At 38.8% G+C, this 19541-nt stretch overlaps 1 protein-coding gene and 1 pseudogene across 1 annotated transcript; both read right to left on the minus strand.

Annotated features, from left to right (window-relative positions):
- Nucleotides 1–3585: 3585 nt before the first annotated feature.
- Nucleotides 3586–3726, minus strand: LOC111826572 (annotated as a pseudogene).
- Nucleotides 3727–4960: 1234 nt separating this feature from the next.
- PABPC4L (poly(A) binding protein cytoplasmic 4 like) lies at nucleotides 4961–6693 on the minus strand. The gene has a single exon (XM_006081687.3). It carries the CDS (start codon nucleotides 6289–6291, stop codon nucleotides 5179–5181), a length of 1113 nt encoding a protein of 370 aa, XP_006081749.1. The 5' UTR covers nucleotides 6292–6693; the 3' UTR covers nucleotides 4961–5178.
- Between the last annotated feature and the right edge of the window lie 12848 nt (nucleotides 6694–19541).

Genomic DNA, 19541 nt, shown 5'->3' on the forward strand with positions numbered 1-19541 from the left:
CTTTGTTGCAGAGTGATGGACTGATGGTTAATTTGCATATTTTTATTAAAATATATATATATCACCCACCATTTCAGTGACATTGCCTTTAGAACTCAAATGGGCTCAGTATTTGGCAAAACTTCAAACTGGGGGTATATGTAATATTTAAGGTGATGTAATATAAACGGTTAACAAAATCTGATGCAATATCATTGTACAGACTTCCAATATCTCTGAGAAGCTAAGTATTTTCTCTACTATGGCAAAGAATGCCACTAAGAGGATCATTTTTCTTCCCTTGCTTGATGTTTCAATTGTTTCATTCAGGGGAACTTCAATGAAGTTGAGTATTCTGTGTACTCTAAGGTAAGACATGAGCATGAGACAAAACCAACCCACAACTATAAATATTTCCTCTTAGCAAACTTGCAAATAATCTGATCTTAACAAATTCAAATCCTAGTGTGTTTTACTCATACTTTCCTATATCTGGATTTTTGAAAAAATATACGTTACATGGTTAAAATATGTGAGAATTATAACACATTTATGTAGTACAGAAAATACATATTGAAAGGCTTTGGGTAAAACCAGTTTTGTTAATTCTTATAATTTAAATGTATTAAAGGATGTAATAACAAATCCTTTGGTAAAAAAAATGAACACCCATTAATTTATCTTTATGGTTATTTTTTTAAATATATTGGGCCATTTTGTAGGCATTTAACTTTTTACTATATGTGGATTTATTTGAATTCTTGACCATTTGTAATCTTTTCATAATTTTTGGTGGAATTCCATTTGGGTAATGAAATTGAATCTGACCTTTTCAGGTATAATTTTCTGGAGATGCCTAATTTAGAACTAATAGTGTGTAATTATATAAAAACACAAGTCCCATTACCAAACAAAAATGAAGTGAATTTTATATAAAATACTAAAGGCCTGGTGCACGAAAATTGTGCACAGGAGGGGGGGCCCTCAGCACAGCCTGCACCCTCTCCAATCCGGGACACCTCAGGGGAGGTCCAACTCCTGCAGGGATTGGGCCTAAATGGGCAGTCAGACATCTCTCTCGCAATCCAGGACTGCTGGCTCCTAACCTTCACCTGCCTGCCTGCCTGATTGCCCCTAACCACCTCTGCCTGCCAGCCCGATCGCCCCTAACTGCCCTCCCCTGTGAGCCTGATCTCCCCTAACTGCCCTCCACTGCGGGTCTGATTGCCCCTAACCCTCTGCCTCGCCACCGTGGCTTTGTCCAGAAGGACGTCCGGAAGATGTCCAGTCCAATTAGCACATTACCCTTTGGTTAGTATAGATATTGTATAACTTATTGCCTACAATTTGTACAACTTGAGATAGAGGAAAATCAACAGGTTGACTCAGGGGTTGAAAATTATTTATAGAGAGGAAATTTATTTTAAAACCTATTTGTAAGTAAAAGCTAAAGTAAATATTAAATACTAAAAAAATTATACAATAAAAAATAAAAAAATCCATAATTTAATGGATGCATACTTTTACATCCATTTCTACTCATTTCTTCCTATCAGAAGCCCATTCTGAATAGAAGTTGGAAAGTTGACTCCTTTCTCAACTTTAGTGACAGAGCTTGTTGAACCTGTATACCAAAAATGAACAATGAAAACTGAGGGGGAAGGTTTTTAAATGGTTTCCAGGAAAGGTATGCCTGAATGTTGCTGTGTGTTAGTATGAGGACAACTTCCTGTAACCATCTTGCCATCTGTCTAAGGATGAGGCTAAGATATGGAGGGGGAAGAGTCAAGAGACTCCAAGAGAAATGGCATTGAAGTTCTGACATATTATGCCTTAAGATAAAAGTCTGAATATTTTGTTAGGTAAAATGTCCTTTTCTAGTGTAAGTTGGGAATTTCTGTTACTTGAAGCCAAAGATATCCTGAGTATATTTAATTTGTTCTACCTTTTAAAATGTAGTTTTAAAATACTCTCTTTTCAAACTATTGTTTTTTATCTACTTTTAAAAAATGTCATTAGGAACCATATTTTCCAAATATAACACAAGTAAGCTAATTCTAAATTCTTAATAATTTTACTTCAACAATTAATTTAGAAGTCTTTAAAATATAATTTGAAAACTTGATCTATATTAGTGGCTCTTCTCAATAATGGTTCTACAATTATGAATAACTTAGAAAAGAAATGCCAGTTCATATGAGAGTTGGTCTTTAAAACATGCAATATGTGTTACTTTATTTAAAAGGGTAGGGGTGGGCTAAAAGGGGTCAATGGGGGAAAAAGGGGACATATATAACACTTTGAACAATAAAGACTTAAATAAAAACAGGCATTCACTAAAAATGATTCATTTATGTAGATTCCTTTAAATGTTAAAAATGAACTGTATGTTAATAACCATTGACTTTATAATAACAAAATGCAAGTTCTTTTCAGAAAGAAAAGTGGTCTTTGAAAAATTATAAACCTTAAAAATTCAATAAACAGGAATAATTTTCAGACATGTCTTTACCACTGAAATATTAGACTTTATTTGATGTTTTCAACATGGACTTACAAAAATATTAACAGCACAAAAATACCAATTCTAAGCCACTTTAAATAAAGTTTACTTTTAGCAACGATAAATTTCCATTGAAAAATAAAATGTTAAAAGGCACATTTATTGAATTGGCTGTACATGCAAACAGGCATCTACACAACAAACTTGGCAACGTGTGCGGAAGGGAGGCAAGAGTAGAAGCAGCAGCTCAAGGCATCTCTATGTAAATTAGCTTTTACTAGAATGCTTATCAGAAAAGTGAAGACTCTTCTTATTTAATCAAGGCACTAACACATACAAGATTACATTTTCTTGAAAGAATGAACCTCTACTATCAACTAGGAAAACTTGATACTATCACACACAATTTAGAATGAGCAAAATTTAAATCCATCAAGAAATTCCACAGGATTATATATATATATATTTTTTTGTAAGCTGACTTAATTATTTCCTATGGTAAATAATTAAAAATAAGCAAGTTCTACTACATGGAAGATTATTGTGCCATGAAATTATGGTTATAATTCATCTAGACATCTTATATTACATCCTATTAACTCCTTGTGCACATAAGAGAGAACACAGTTCCCTGATATTATTTTGGTAATCCATATATAAGCCTTATGAAATATTGTTCAAATATTTGAACATTTTGATAGACTAGATTATCTAGGAAGAGATGTCAAGGCTTGACACACCCACTACACTTCCCATTCTGTTGCCTGGTACCCTTTCTTAAAAACTCTGTTTTTGAGGTAAATACTTCTCAACACAGTGATTCAGAGATACAATGAATTAGAGCTGGCATATGAGTTTCACATAGATTCTTACAATAGATCAGTATTTACTGAAACATGTTAGTAGATATTGAAAAGCAAGACATTTTTAAAAGATTTACTATAGTTTGCAGATAAGATACTCTATATATTTATTTTGTACTATTAATATATGAAACAGAAGATTTGACTATATGGTTACAGAAAATAACTAAGCAGATTAAAAACAGAACAGCAACAAGAACAATAAAACTATTTTCTAGTCACCTTTGGTATGAATAAGTCAGAATTTTAAAAGTAATTATTTAAGTGTAAATAAATAACTCTTGCCTCTATTTTCAAAGTGGATTTCAAACAGCAAGTGGTAATAATCAATATAATAAAGCCCTTTCACACTTGATCTTAGCCAAAAGGCCAAGAAGTGACTAAGCCCTTTTTTAAAAAAATCCTCACTCAAGGGTATATATTTCTTAATTAATTTTGAGAGAGAGAAATCAATATGAGAGAAACATTGATCAGTTGCCTTCTGTACACTCCCAGACGGGTTCTGAACCAGAAACCTAGAGGTATGTGCCTCAGTGGGAACAGAACCTGCAACCTTTCTTTTGGTATATGGGACGATGCTCCAACCAACTGAGCCACTAGCCAGGGATTTTTTTTTAATAGCCCTTTAAAAAGGATAAGAAGGAGCTAAGTGATATAAATGGAAGGTGGGAGAGAGGAAAGGTCTGGAAATTGGACTAAAATAAAAAGTATGCTAGACAACAGGCTGAGATATAACTTCAATTTATCAGAAAATCAATTAGCGAGTTTCTGATCAATCAAGGCTAAAAGTGAACCTGAATGGGTTACATAGCTCTCATGGTCTTATAAAGGGAGATAAGAGTTCATAAGAATAAAGCAACTTTTACTTTTCTCAACCCTGAGACATTGTCACTACACAGAACCATAGAAAACAGACACTAAAGCATAGTTGTTAAGCATAATTTCTATGTTCTCTCTCTCTATATATATGTATATATATATGTGACTTCTATAATATAGCATATCTGATAAACACTGAAGGCATAATATTAAGCTACATAGGTATGAAGAGAATTAAGACTAGCCAGATTTTTGTCACCTACATTGATACAGCTTTATAAATTAAGGAATGTTAGAGTTAAGGTTTTACTATTCAAGTCACAATTTTGATAGCTAGCAAGCAACTGAATTAGTCAACCAATGGAAAGAATAGCAATATATACTATAAATTAGTTTTGTAAGCAACACTAAAATCTTCCATCATTAATTTCAGCCATCAGAAAAGAAATCATGCCAGGATATAAATTTAAAAGAATTTCAGCTCTTACTAGTACTTTAAACATTAATTCAAAATGAAATTAGATAATGAATTTGTACTAGTCATTTTTAAAATTTTGGTTTCTTAAAAAAAAATTCTCCTTGTAAAGTAAATTACTTTGCCATCCTTAGGCAAAACAACTATTTTGAGCATATTTATTAGAATAAATTAAAGCTAGTGATTTTATTAAAATAAGAAAAAAATATGCAATATACTCAATTACCACACTTCAGTTGGTTCAAAATGTAAAATAAAAAATTATCTAATTATATCCATTGCTCAGAATACATCAAAATCAGGAAAAAAAACCCAAGAATGTCATGAAAAGGTATGCCTCTGTAAAATGAAGCAACCTTCTAAGATTCATTAATTTTTCTGAAAACAAAAAAAACTTTGTAGATAGAACCTTTTACCACATAGTTTACTAAACTAAGCTGCCATCACGTGGGAATTAAACTTGACTGAGGACAATTCAGAGATCACCATCATTCCCGCACCTGTTGCATTCACTGGCAGATGGAATAAACCTTTCTCTCCTAGGCCCTTTGGGCCAGGGCGATGTTAATTGGCTTGGAGCCCAACATGCGGCCATTCATCTCAGCCATTGCTCTAGCAGCCTCCTCTGGAGAGGAGAAGCAGATCAAGCCAAACCCTCTGCTTCGTCCTTCTTCCTGCATTACCTTCACTCTGATAATTGATCCAAATGAAGAAAATTCTTTTCGTAGTTTTTCTTCATCAACGGTCTCATCGAGGTTCTTAACATAGATTTTCGTTCCCCTGACCCGCCAAGATCTTTCCTGTTTCCGCTGCTCAAACAATTGCTTTAACTCAGCTTGTCGCTCTGCTTTCTTTTGTGCCCGGCCTACAAATACCTGCTGTCCGAATATTTCCCTCCCATTCACTATATCAACAGCCCTTTTGGCAGCCTCATGGGTATCAAAACTCACAAAGCCAAAGCCTTTGGATTTCCCACTGGAATCTGTCATCACCTTAACACTCACGATTTTGCCATAATGGCTGAAAAATTCCTTCAGCTTCTCATCATCCATCTCATCTCCAAAGTTCTTGATGTAAATATTGGTGAATTCATTGGCTTTATTTTGGAGCTCAGCTTCCCGATCTTTGCGGTTTTTAAATGGGCCAACGAAGAGCCTAAAGTCCTTAAGCAGCATCCCATTCATCTCCTCAATGGCCCTGTCGGCGGCAGCCTGGTTCTGAAAGTGCACAAATCCATAGCCCCTGGAGACCTGATCATCATACATCACCTTAGAGGACAGGATCTTCCCAAAAACTGAAAAATGCTCATAAAGCGTTTTGTTATCAATGGATTTGTCCAGATTCTTGATGAACACGTTCCCGATTCCAGATTTCCTTAAGTAGGCGTCGCGTTGAGACCACATGAGCCTGATGGGTTGGCCTTGTACCACGTCGAAGTTCATGGTGTCCAGGGCTTTCTGGGCATCAGCCACGTGCAGGAAGTTCACATAGGCATAGCCCAGGGAGCAGCGGGTGACCAGGTCCCTGCAGATGCGGATGGACAGCACAGTTCCCACGGTGCTGAACTTCAGGAACAGCATGTTCTCGGTGACATCTGGAGGGAGGTCACCCACATAGAGGGAGGCCTGGCGGTACTTGGCGTCTACATCCATGTTGCTGGGCCCTGATGGGGAGCGCTGGTCCCTAGGAGCTCTCACAGACGATGGCTGCAGGAGGGTGGCTAGGCCACAGCTGGCTGGGCTCTCGCGCGGTGGCCTCTGGATCGCCACTTAGAGCTGGAGAGATGGGGCTCAGGGACAGCTTCCCTGATGGGGCTAAGGCAGCAGGCTCATCAAAAGGCCCCCGGCAGCCCACCAGGCCCCTCCGTGGAAAGCTGCGACAGAACTTTCAAATCTCAGAGAAGGCTGGCAGGAGGAGACGTCCCTTCCCAGCCAATGTGCGCAAAAGCTTCAGGTGGCGGGCTGGCCCTCAGTTCCTGCGTTCCGCACAGACACGCTGGTGGCTGGTTTCCGAATCAAAACAGGCCTCGCTCAGGCTGGTTTAGAGTTACAGCCGCGGGGAGAGGAGCTCCACAAGTGGCCTAGGAGGCCGCGGTCCGGGACGCGCGGCGCGGGGCCAGGCCAGAGCCCAAGCCGCCGGGACCAGGTTCTGCAGGCGCCGCGGCCCGCGCTGCGGCAGAGAGGACGCGGGCCCGCCAGCCCCGGATCCGCAGACCCCGCGCGGCCCCCCCGGCGAGGGCGGATGGGGAGTGGGGAGGCGGACAGAACGCCGGACGCAGGGACGGACGCGGCCCGGCAGGCAGCGGAACAGGGTCGGGGGGCTCACCCGTGTGCGGCCGGCGGGGCGGGCGGGAAACCCGGAACTCGCGCGCTGAACTTCCCGCGCACTCGCTGCCAAGGGGGCTGTTTTCTTTTTAATATATTTTGCGTGTGTTTTTCTTCTTGCCCGCCCTCTCACTCATTTCCCACCCCCACCAGACAGGCTGAGAAGCAGGAGGCGGTGACTGGGGTGGAGAGAGGCAGCCAGGGGAGGGGCCCTCATCACCCACCCGCCCGCCCGCACCCACCCGCCCGCAGCGCTGCGCAGGGTCTGACTGCAGAGCTTTTCCAAACGCGGAGCAGGGCCTGTCACTTACAAGCTGAAAACCCTCCATTGGCTTCCTTCCTTTACAGGCGAAATTCCAACATTTGCACCTTGTTCTACACAATTCTGCAGGCTTGCTGTCATGTTCCAGCCTCAACTGCTGCTGGGTTCCCCTTACTGAACTCCATGACACACTCACCTTTTTTTAAAATTTTTTCTCTCATAGCCAATGCAGCAAAAATACGTTCCTCTTAAATCATTTGGATCCTTTTTTCCAAATACCAGTTTTCCCTAAACAACTTCTGAAAGTTTAGGCTTCCCTCTTAGAAACATATACCACCGTAGCGTTTGTCTAATTACAACTAGTCTATTGTACCTTCTGTGACAGTAGGGACCATGTTCATTTTATTTCCAGGCCTGGCCAGGGACGTTTAGCAATGGGATGCTCAACATTTATTGAATGAATGGACTATGTGAAATAGATGAGGTATTTAATCTGAGGCTGGTTTTCATGCCCAGAGGCATGGAGATAGTGTACCTCATCTCAGAAAGCATTATAAGGGTTAAATGAGTTAATAGATTTGGAAATGTTTAACACAATATATGGGACATACTAACATTGGTTTTATTTCCTTTAGCATTAAATAACTTCCTTAACATCATTCACACAAAACCTTAAATTTTTAATGATAATGCATCTTTTTAAATGTTACCTGCAAAACTGAATTGGGCAGATTGGTTTATATAAGGCTAATCTAGTGTTTTTCAATTTTCATTCAACATAGGAATTATCTGGGAATCTTGTTTGAAAACAGATTCTGTATCTTGGAAATTCTACATTTCTAAAAAGCTCCTGAGAACGAATTCTCTTGTTCTCTGAACTACCCTGAGTATCAAGACCTCAAAGCTGAGTGAGCCTCTCACAGTGGCATCTTTTCTAATGTAAGGCTAGAAAAAAAATATTTCTCTTTGAGAAATAAGGATACTCTAGTAAAATTCATTCTTAGTAATACACCAAACAAAACCCCACTAAACATGCATGATTTTCACTATAAAATCCACATTGCTTTTAACCTATCTAAAATTGAATAATGGGTCTATGATTCTTCCCAAATTAATCATAATGCTTTCATGTTTGTGAAATCTATTCTGATATCTGTTGCTCTTGCAGGATCATTTGTTCAAATAAATAAATTGAGTAATCTTTTCTCCAACCATGTCTTCTGGGCTACAATTTTTAAAAGGAAGAAGGACCACTGACATGGTGCATATTAGCAACATTCCAACACATACTTTAAAAATCCAGACACTATTTGGCATTATTTAAAACACATAAAAGTAATCACCATAGTCAATGTTATATACGATTTTTAAAAAAGAAAGTTCCTAAGTGTGTATTTCCTGAGAACATTATCTCAAGACTTGATTTCTAAGAAAAACGCCTAAGAGCACAGTAGTTCTTTGTACAATACTTCAGCCATAGCCAGATACAAACATATTTCAAGAACTCTTAGGCTTTTCATTTTACTTTAGTGTGATTTTCACTCAACATTTTGTGAAAAGTGAGAGAGGTTCCAAATTCAGAATTCAGTCTTATATTCTGTCTCTAATCAATTTATGTGCAGCGGGTATAAACCTGAATTTGTTAAACGACCACCACTCATGCGCTATGCTCCTCTTGACTCAGCATACTGTCTTTGCTTTTATATTTTAACAATGTAAGCATTTTTAAACATCCATGATTCTACCCTCTCTTTAAATCTCTAAATCTCATCTTTTTGTCATTTCTGAATGTGGGATGCTTTTACATTTGCCTCCCCGCGCCCCTCCTTCCCATGCCACTGCCTTGGGCTCATTTCCTTGCGTATTACCACATGAATTTTATTTCTTCATCTTCTGTATCTACATGCCAGACCCTCCTGCATTTTGCTGCCTGAATAATTTTACTAACATTTCTTTCATAGTATTTGATTTAAAAATAACAACTGACTTTCAAATTATTGCAAAAATCACTCCTATCCTAACTATATATATCTTCTGTCAAACTAATCCTTCATTTGTTCTAAATGTACATGCAATTATTTCTTTTTAAAAAATATCCTTCCCCTGATTATCAAATTCTATCACCCTTCAGCCCGCTTTTCTCCAATGTTTATTTTTTCTCTCAGTAATTCTGACATACTAACTTTTCCTTTTCTCAAACTATTTAACATATTCATATATACAGTTATTCCCTAACTTTTCAAAAGTTCACTTTATGCCACTTAGCTTTTGGGAAAGACCTACATTAGTACCCGTTTTCATTAACCCAAAGAAATCCCAAGAAGATATTTGCTTTTATGGAAATAAAAAGGCAAAAAGTGGAAATAGCCATTAGCTTTGATTTGCAGTGAGATACCAGGGCAGCACCACACTCTCCCCAGGAACTAAACTCAGCATCTCAGCATCAAGCCCCACAGCTCTAGACTGTGTGTGTGAGCATCTGTGCTCTACCTCGGCTTATTTTGTGCATCATTCATTAGCAAGATGTGTCCTAAAGTAATTGCTCTTCACTTTATGCCATTTTGGCTTTCGCCAATGGGGAAGCCTGTAGCTAATTTTGTGTTGAGTTCAAGGCTTTGATAACCCTTAACTTAAATTGTAGCTTTGTATATTGCTGACTTGCATGTCTTTTTAATTCTTGAAGTATTCCAAAAGTATTTCAATTAATTGCCAATATTTTGCCTCATTTTGAAATAAGTTATAATTTTGTCCACCTCATATTTTTAGCTCAATTGCCTTTCAATTTAAAAGTTTGAAAGGGTGGTTCACAGATTTAAGAGGGAATAAGATGCTGTTTTGCTTAAAGGACTGAGAACTCTATTCACTCATATTGATGTCAATGAAATGAGTAAACAGTTACTTTGAGTATAGAAATGCTTTTGAAAATAGAAATCTATTGTACTAATTAGACCAAAGTAGTTTCTGAAGTCTACTTAAATCATTGCTGTGATGTAGTCAACTATCTGTGAAATTGTGCTAGGCAATAAGACTATAGTGGTTACTAAGACACAAGTGGTGGTGGGAAACATTTAGAGATCCAATCTGATTGTCCTCAGATGAGTGCCCAAAGAACCTTCATTTTATCTCTTTGCCCTTCCTACCTGGCTTGTCCCCTTCTCCTTGCTCCAGAATTCGGACTCATCTTACTGTCTGTCCCATATTATCAAAGCCAACACAACTGTTCACCCTGTCTTCTCATATTCTTCTGAGTTAGTTTCTACAAAGCAATCAGACTCTCTATATCCAGTGTTGATCAGTTCTCCTAACAAATCCACTGTATGACTGTGCCAAAATCTCTTTAACCTCACCACAAGTAAAGAACAGAAGCAGTGAAAGTCTCAGAGAATCCCTTTTCTTGGAGAGCATTCTTTATTGATGTGCCATTCAAAAGAGTCCTATTTGCTCTAAACTTGATGAAGAGAGAGGAATTGAGGACTATCATCTTACTTTTCATACCAAGGAAGATCTAGCATCTTCTATAGAGAGGTTCATCTCATGGCTAGTCATTCAGACAGGGTGATTTTCTGACACCCACTATGGAGAAGTGTTTTCTACTTCAAACAGAAATCTTTCAAAGGGCTAAAAATAAAAACTAAGGCAAAATTACCCTTAAACTTAGGTGATGAGTATATGTAGGTGTTCACTGAATTATTTTATTACTTTTATATATGTTTAAATTTTTCCCAATAAAAAGTGGAGAACAAACTACAGTTGGCCCTCCCTATTCACAGGTTCCAAATTTTCAGATTTGACCAACCACTTACTGATCAAAGAGATCTTTTCCTGCTCATCATTTTAGTATTTACCAGTCTACACTGCAACCCTTAGCATTAGTCAGCCAAATACCTACTAAGAAAACAGTATGCCAGGTTCCATAGGCATAACCTCAAAAGTCTTTGCATTAAGATCTATGGCAGTCAATGCAGTAGAGAAAGTGGTACAAGACTGACAGAGTTATAGAAAATTGATCTTTTAGGTAACGTTTCTCCTTCTCATTCTCTTTAACCTTCATGTATATCCTTGAAGAGGAGTCTTATAAAGTAATGCAAGCAAACTGTTACCAGCATAGAGTAGGTAATTACCTCCTTCTTGTCCTATACCAGGTACATTTCTATAACTGGGTAAAAATGTTTTATGACTCAACAACTTTTCTGCCTGTTTCTTGCTCCTGGTTGCATCTGACAAACTCTAAATACCCTGAAAGGTCTTCTAAATATAGATATAAAGTCCCTCTCCTGCAGTTAGCTAACTTCTGTCTTCAAAGCAACATCTTTTCCTCAGGTAGCAATTGCTGAGATCTGACCTTGGTGTGTAATTGCATTTTCTGATGCTTGCTATTATGCCAAGCTGCCAGAACAACTGGTCAATTATGGTTTAGGAGCTATCTTTCCATTTAGCTACTTGCTATGTGATAGCCTCTCTACCAATCCCATTACCATATATATAACTATTTTTATCAGTCACTCCTCCAACACACACACACACACACACACACACACACAACACACACTCACCAATACCACCATCTCTAAAATAAATTCCATTAAGGCAAAATTTGTGTCTCATTTAGTCACCGCCATATTCTCAGTGCCTAGAATAAGAATTATCATACAGTAGTTTCTAAAAGTATATGTTAGAGTGCGGGAAGACAATTATTGAAAGATATATCACATTTCTGCACATCTTATAAATAAAGCCACTCAATGCCTCTGTTCAGGATTATGGTTTAAATTAGGGGTGTGGAATGTCCAGCCTGAGGGCTCTATAAGGCTTACAAAATCATTGGGTCTGGCCCTGCCAAAGCATTAGGGTTGAGTTAAATGTCTGAACAAATATAGAGGCTAATTTTTAAGTTGAAAATTTTGTATGGCCCACAAGTGACGTTCTAAATAGCCAAATGGCCCTTGGCAGAAAATAGGTTCCCCGCCCCTGGTTTAAATGGTGTTTATATAGCAAACAGATTTGGAAGATGGAAATAGCACTTCTCTCTGGAGCAAAGTGCAGGTTTGCTCACAGCCTTGCAAGATAGAGATGCTGCCTCTCTTTGGGGCACAGAGCAGGCATGCTTCCTGTATATCATAAAACATTCAGGTTTTCCAAGCGCTGGGTTACTCTCCTCTTATGCAACCTACTGTGGGTGCAGGTGTTACCTGAACATCCATTCAGCACCCTGTGGCAATCTGGGCTTGGGGAACTGTCACAAAAGTGCTAATATTCTGGATATTGTTATTAATGTGAGTAATAAAGTCTTTGTTTATAACCCAGGAGCACTGTCTATTTTACCATAAAACAGTGGCAAGCTAACAACTTAGCTTAAAAGTAAGGTATACTTTGAGAGTCTTCACGGGCCTTGAGAGTTTTGGTGAGGAGAATGATATCCTGATACAGACACAGCTTTCTGGAACAGAACATTAAAGATCTCATAGGCAGATTAATGAGATTTGAAAGACGTTTATGGGGTTCATTAGCAAAGACTGTTGAACAAATAATATCATCTATGGGGCAAAAATGGCTCTTCAAGTTTTATAGCCTGTTAATCAGGAGGAACTGGAGAGATGGTGTCAGGTTAAGAATGAGGAAATAGATACAAGGTTAGCTGCCCAAACGGTGCCCTGGCCATTGTTATCTGTCCTCTGGGGCAGGCAATTTCCTCCCTAATATAGTAGTCAGCCTCATACCCATCCCACCAAAACAACTAATACTAAGATTAAAAGGGGGTTGGCAGACTATGCTGACACTTTCAGAGAACAGTTACAGAGACTTGTACCCTGAATGTGAAAAGAAGGGAATTCATGACCACTATAGGCATTACGAGACAAATCAAAAGACCTCTGGCTGGTTCTCATGGTAGATAAAGCTGGGATAGAGTATGCAAGGCTTGGTAAGGAAGAATGGCCAACAGTTGTGACATCTCCAGGCTCATCATACAGCTGCTCTCTAGTCTATCACACCAAACTTAGAATCATTTGAAGACAAGAATAAAGGCTGTCCAGAGTTTTGTTTGTTCATTTTTACTAAAAAGCAACTTTGGTCCACTTAGGGAGATTTTCCTGAGACAGAAGACCTCTCATGGGAAACTACAGGTGAGTAACTGACCAGCATTCACGCTTTACTGTCTTGATTAAATTTGAGGATGGTGAGCCACTGGAGAATAAATCACAGAGTCAAAGAAATTTTTGTAATTCCCACTACCCTCGAAAATGCCTATATTAGAGCAAGATGAAAACTTACGCGATATTATTATGACAATAGAGCAGCAAGCGCCTCAGATTAAGGTGAACTGTGTTAAAAAAGTTACTGCTCTCTGATTAAAGCTTAAGTTGGCTACGGCACATGAACACAGCAGCTCTGTAGCAAGTAACTTAGCTGTGACCACTGGGTAAGTGTCCTCCAAAGCTGAAAGAGATGGTGTCAGTCATTAGGAACACACCACCTGGTAAAGACCTTAAGCAGGCTGAAACTATTGGAAACTCAGTTAGTTGAGTCCCAAGCTATCATCACAAACTTGAACCTGATAATAAATGTGAAGACTATTTTATGGCAAGAAGCAGCTTTCTTTATGTGTATCTCCTGATCCCTTTTCCCACCTCTACTTTCACTTAAGTCACTTTAATGAGAAAGAAAATTAATGATTAGACCAAGGCTTCCATGTTCCCATAGGGAAATCAGATGTCAAATGGACACATTCCAGCATGTGAGGGCATTTTAGGGGAGGGCGAGAATCACACTTCGATAGCTTTGTTGGATATTGATGCCCAAGTCACAATCCTACCTGGTCCCTTGGAAGGAGGGGAGTGTGCAATTCCAACTGATGGAGTTCACAGCAGGGAAGCAAAGCTAAAAGGACCATGTGGGAGGGTCCTTTGAGCCAAATTAATATACTGTTTTTGTTGATCTCACAACTGAATTTATATTAGGAATTTATATGTTAGGTGCTTGCATATTCCTATAATTTGGAAGATTAAAGACAACCTTCTTTAGGGACACGAACATAAATAGCTGCTCTTTATCAAATCATCTGGGTCCCTCATATAAATTCCATTGTTAAGAGTCAATCCCTCATGAGATTGACAACACTCAGACTACCACTGCTGCTACCTAAGTCCATCATCATATCTTTACATTTCATGACTGTTTCTGAGGAGAGAAAGATCATCTTGTATTGAGTCCTGCCCATTCTTGGCAACCTCTGCTGGAGTTAACCCATCTTGGAGCAATCATCCCATCCTAACCACCATTGACACATGGTCCGGTTACAGTGTTGCTCTGTCAAGTTCAGTCAGCTCCACTGTGAATGGACCATTGTGGCCTTTGAAGATAAACTGTCAGAGTTTTTACTTTTTCTGCCAGGAATATTTATAGTATGAAAATGCAATACCATTTATCACAAAAGTCATTCAACAATGGGCTGATAATCAAGGTGTTCAATGGATTTTCCATATCCTGCGCTATCCACAGACATCTGGTATAACAGAGGATCAGAACTCAAAATGATCCTCCTGGTCCACACATTTAGGCAGAGATTTTAACCACTGCAGGTGGCTGTCCCCAGCAAGTGCTCATCTGGATAATGATCAAGATGATCGAGGGATGGAGCTATGAATAGGTGGCATTCTACCCTGTTCATTCCTGACCATGCTGCTTTTTCTTTCCCTCAACATCATAACCACACTGGACTGGTTCAAATATCCTCCAAGTAGTAGCCTGGCCAAAGGGGGCCCAGGGACTAAAACTCTATTCTAATTGAGCCACCTAGATAACCTTATGATCTGAACATGTTCCTGGATATAAGAAAAATGACCATTTGTCAGTAATACACTACTAATATTATTAGTTTTAAGTAGTACATTACTTGCCAAGTTCCTCTCTTTTGGACCATGCCATTAAAGTGGGGTAATATGGATACTGAAAGTTTAATAAAAAATGTCCTTGCATTTTATGTACCTGGCACTTATGGATGGAAGGTCTGGGTGTGAACAGGAGATAATTAGGAAAAGGGTGAAGTTATAACTCCTGAAATGGGACACAACAATTTTGTGGCAAAAAGGGAGAGTAACAACCTAGTAGCTAAGGAATGTCTCAGAGTCTAAGAGGTATGGTGAAGGAACATTGATAATCTTTTTCAGAATTATTGCAGAGTCTTGCTTATTAAGAAAAACACTCTGGTGTGCTGCTCCCAAACTGTAGAGAGCATTTTAAATCTGACTGTTTTGTCTTCCATTCTCCACCACATGGCTCTGACCATGATTCAAATACCATTTTCTTTAAACTCACTGTCTATTGAAAACAGCAGGTGATGGTCTTGGCTTCTGTACTTTCCATGCAACACAACTGTCAGCACCTCAGATATTTTTCCCACTACCCCTTTGTTATAGTTGTTGTTCAGGCAGTCCATGCAGTAGATGAATGCCACCCAGCTGTTGGAACAGATGAAAAAATAAGTTTGACTGATCTCTATCAGGTTGTTCCTGAAAAAACAATCTTATTTAAACTGAACTCGATGTGAACCAGGAATACTAAAATGTACCAAGAAGATAGGAGGTCACATCAACCTGTGGCCCTAACTAAGGCAGGTTCCATATGGGGTGCAAAAAATTGTAATTACACTTTCTTTCTAGGGGTACTATGCGGGTCTATAGGATGTGCTTTTTTTTAGAAGCCAAGCATTAACTTGCCTGGCACCTAAAATCATGGTAACCTTAGGAATGGCCATAAGAGACCTTCAAATGTTTAAGGAAACACCACCAGTGTGTCATGTAGCTGTCAAATGACTGTGGAGATTTCTCCAAAATGAGGCAATTCATGGATGAGAGAGGTAACTGACTTGTTATTTATGTTCAGCCTGTGGACAGTTATCCCTATAATGTGAATCATCCATTAGAAAAGATGGTACAAAACTAGTTCCTGACTTTACCTAAAGTGACCAATAACATTACCTTGGTCCTGCAAGACGTTCAGGTCAGTTCCAACTCAGTGTCCAAGTTTGTTACTGATAACAGAATGACCCAGACTTTGTCCTTGCAAAACAAGGAAGTTTCTGTACAATCACAAATATAACCTACCATACCTAGATTAACTACCTCAGGTCAGGTGGGAAGGTGAATAAAGAAAAATAAGAAGAAAGTCATTTTTTATCTAAGGTAGAGCATGATGGTTTATAGGAGTTGTTCAGTTGGTTGGGCCTAGAACCCTGATGTACCTGGTTAAGAGTAATACTATAGGTTTATATCTACCTGTTATTTGAATGCCTATTGGTAGTAGCCTTAATATCAATGGGAAATATGGCACATATTGAGTGAATCTGCTCCCAGCCTCTGTTGGTTACAATGGCCAACAAAGTGGCATACACATGGGTAAGTTTGCTGAAGATGAGATGGTATAGAACTAAGAGGTGGATATTGATAGGAAACAGCTCTCCATGGTTGTTTTTCTGTAGGAATTGTGAGGAGAGGCACTGCTTGCCATTTTTTTTCAGACTCTTTTCTAGGATATCTACATAGTGAACAGCTTGGAAGATAGTGATAGTGTCTTTATCCAAAGCAAAAAGCAAGTATCTTACTATCCCATATAAAAAGACCTTTGTTCCCTAAGCTCAGGTTTTCTTCTTCTTTTCAGCTTACTTAAAATTTAGGCCTTACATCATATCTTTATATGACCCTCTGGGCTTTGTGCTTAGGGAATTGGCCAATGAAAATATTTATACTCTGGATACTGCTATTGCCATGAGTGATAAAGTTCTTTGTCTTCTGCCAGTATCCATGAAACTGAGATGTTAACTTGGTATTAGGGTATCTTGCAAGTAGGGTAAAATACCAAAGCCTTTATAGTCCTTGCCATTGAATAAATGAAAACGAGTTATGGCCTAGCTGGTTTGGCTCAGTGGATAGAGCATCAGCCCTAGAACTAACGGGTTCTGGGTACAAGGGCACGTATCTCGTTTTCAGGCTCGATCCCTGGCCCTGGTTTGGGAGATGTGCAGGATGAACCAATCCATGTGTCTCTCTCACATCGATATCTCTCTCTCTCTCTCTCTCTCTCTCTCTCTCTCTCTCTCTCCCTCCCTCCCTCCCTCCCTCCCTCTCCCTTCCGTTCTAAAAATCAATAGAAAAATATCCTTGGATGAGGATTCACAATAACAAAAATGATAAAATGAGTGGGTATGGATAAGCCCTGTCATGGATGGAGCAGAGCTGGAGGAAGAGCACTCTTTCCTCACTGACATTCCCCGCCCCCTGTTTTTTGCCTCCATTACTGGTATATCTCTGCATCCTCATACTGTACTCAGCACTACTTCTCCATCTCCCACTGGCCTTAGTGAGATGGGAAGCTGCTTAGTGTGCAGCTGTTAGTCCCTTGTCCTTTTGTAAATTCTTTATTTTGCAAGTTTCACTGGGTTTCCTTAGTCCCATTTGTTCCAAATGCTCTTAGCAAAATTAACGTTAGCCTCACAACAAAAATGAAAACAACTTGGGTTTACAGCACATTTTTGGCATTTTCTACTCCATCAAACACTTACTTTAGAGAACTTTTAGCCCATCTACCACAACCTGTGAGAAAGCCTCTAGTGTCTCCATAATCTTGTACTTCAGTCTCTAGAATATTTCATTTTGGTCTCTGAAGCCAAGCACCTCCTGCATGTGCCCTATAAAAATCCTGGACGTCTGCAACCTGAGGATGCTGAAGAGAGTTTGGGTTGCTTGTACTATTTTTTTTCTGACTGAAAGGCCATGGTCCCTTGGTGGGCAGGGGACAATCCAGAATTGACTGGGATCCTTCAATTGACTCTACCATGGCCTGCATGCCACTTACATCTTTCTTCAGAAATGAGTCATCCAATTATCTTTAATGTCTGGAGTCTTACCATTACTCACCATGGGCCTCCTAATATTTCATGCAGAAAATTCTCTGCATGAATCATTTCAATCAACTTATATAAAAAAAGCATAGACTACACTGCTATAGCTGTCTTAGTGATAAGATATGTGTCTCCTTTGGATTCTTCTTTCCCAAAGAGGATCATAACTTCTCAGGCTGTATCTACAACTAATCCTGTGTACCCCTCTTCTAATGGTTTCTAACAACAGTAATTTGATTCAAGGTAATCAGTTACAGATTTCAACAATATGGAGAAAGAGATCCCACCAATGCAAGCCTGCCATTATGTTCTATGTAAAGCCTGGAGCTGTGTGCAAGCTCCGTGCACTCTCCAGGAAGAACTCAGCTTTGTCTACAGCCAGCCATAATCACTTTCAAACACACTGAGTCAGTCTCAAATGACAAACCACAAGTCCTTTTTCACTGATATCTCTTTCTTTTTTTAAAATTTATAATTGATTTTTAGAGAGAGAGGAAGGGAGAGGAAGAGAGAAACATCGATGTGAATTTGAAACATGACCGGCTGCCTTCTGCATGCCCCCTCCCGGCAATCAACCCCAAAACCCAGGCACGTGCCCTGACCAAGAATTGAACTGGCAACCTTTCAGTGCATAGGATGATGACCAACCAACTGAGCCAGAATGACGAGGACAATATGGTTTTCATATTCCATATTTAGCTCTATTTCCTCTGGATCTGATTTATCCTGTATCACTTCTTGTTGTCAAGGCCAGCAAAACCTGTTAACATTGGATTCTAATATTCTTCCAAGAAAAGCACATGTAAAACAAAACACCTTTTTCATGTTGATATTGGTTACTTCTTGATATCATAATATTTTTTCAAGTAACTTAATGTATTTTCATTTTTAAAGACCCTGCTCCACCAGAGGAGGGGAGGAACAAGGACCTAATGAAACAGAGAAGCTGAACCAGAACAGTCATTGGATGATTATTGAGGAGGACCTAAATTACCATAGTGGCATTGGGGGTTAAAATAGTTTAGAAGTGTTATATATGCAGGAGGTCAATCTGGTATGCAATCTGAATTTATTTTCCTAATGTACTCTACTAATATACTGCATTAACTTTAAATATAACTTTTTATGTCTCTGTAAATGTGAAGTGACTTTCTAATTTTTTAAATTGAGACATAATTGACATATAACATTGTGTAAATTTAAGGTAAATAATATATTAACACTATACATTTATATGTTGTGATATTATTACCCCTCTAGAGTTAGCTAACACCTCTATCAAGTCACATAATTATCATTTTTTTTCTTCTGTGGTAAAAATAATTAAGATCTAGTCTCTTAGCAACTTTGAAGTTTTTCATATAGTACATTATTGACTATAATCTCTATGCTGTGCATCTCTAATTTTTTTTTAACAAAAAT

Source organism: Myotis lucifugus, unplaced genomic scaffold (genome assembly GCF_000147115.1).
Source record: "Myotis lucifugus unplaced genomic scaffold, Myoluc2.0 scaffold_1, whole genome shotgun sequence".
Lineage (NCBI taxonomy): Eukaryota > Metazoa > Chordata > Mammalia > Chiroptera > Vespertilionidae > Myotis > Myotis lucifugus.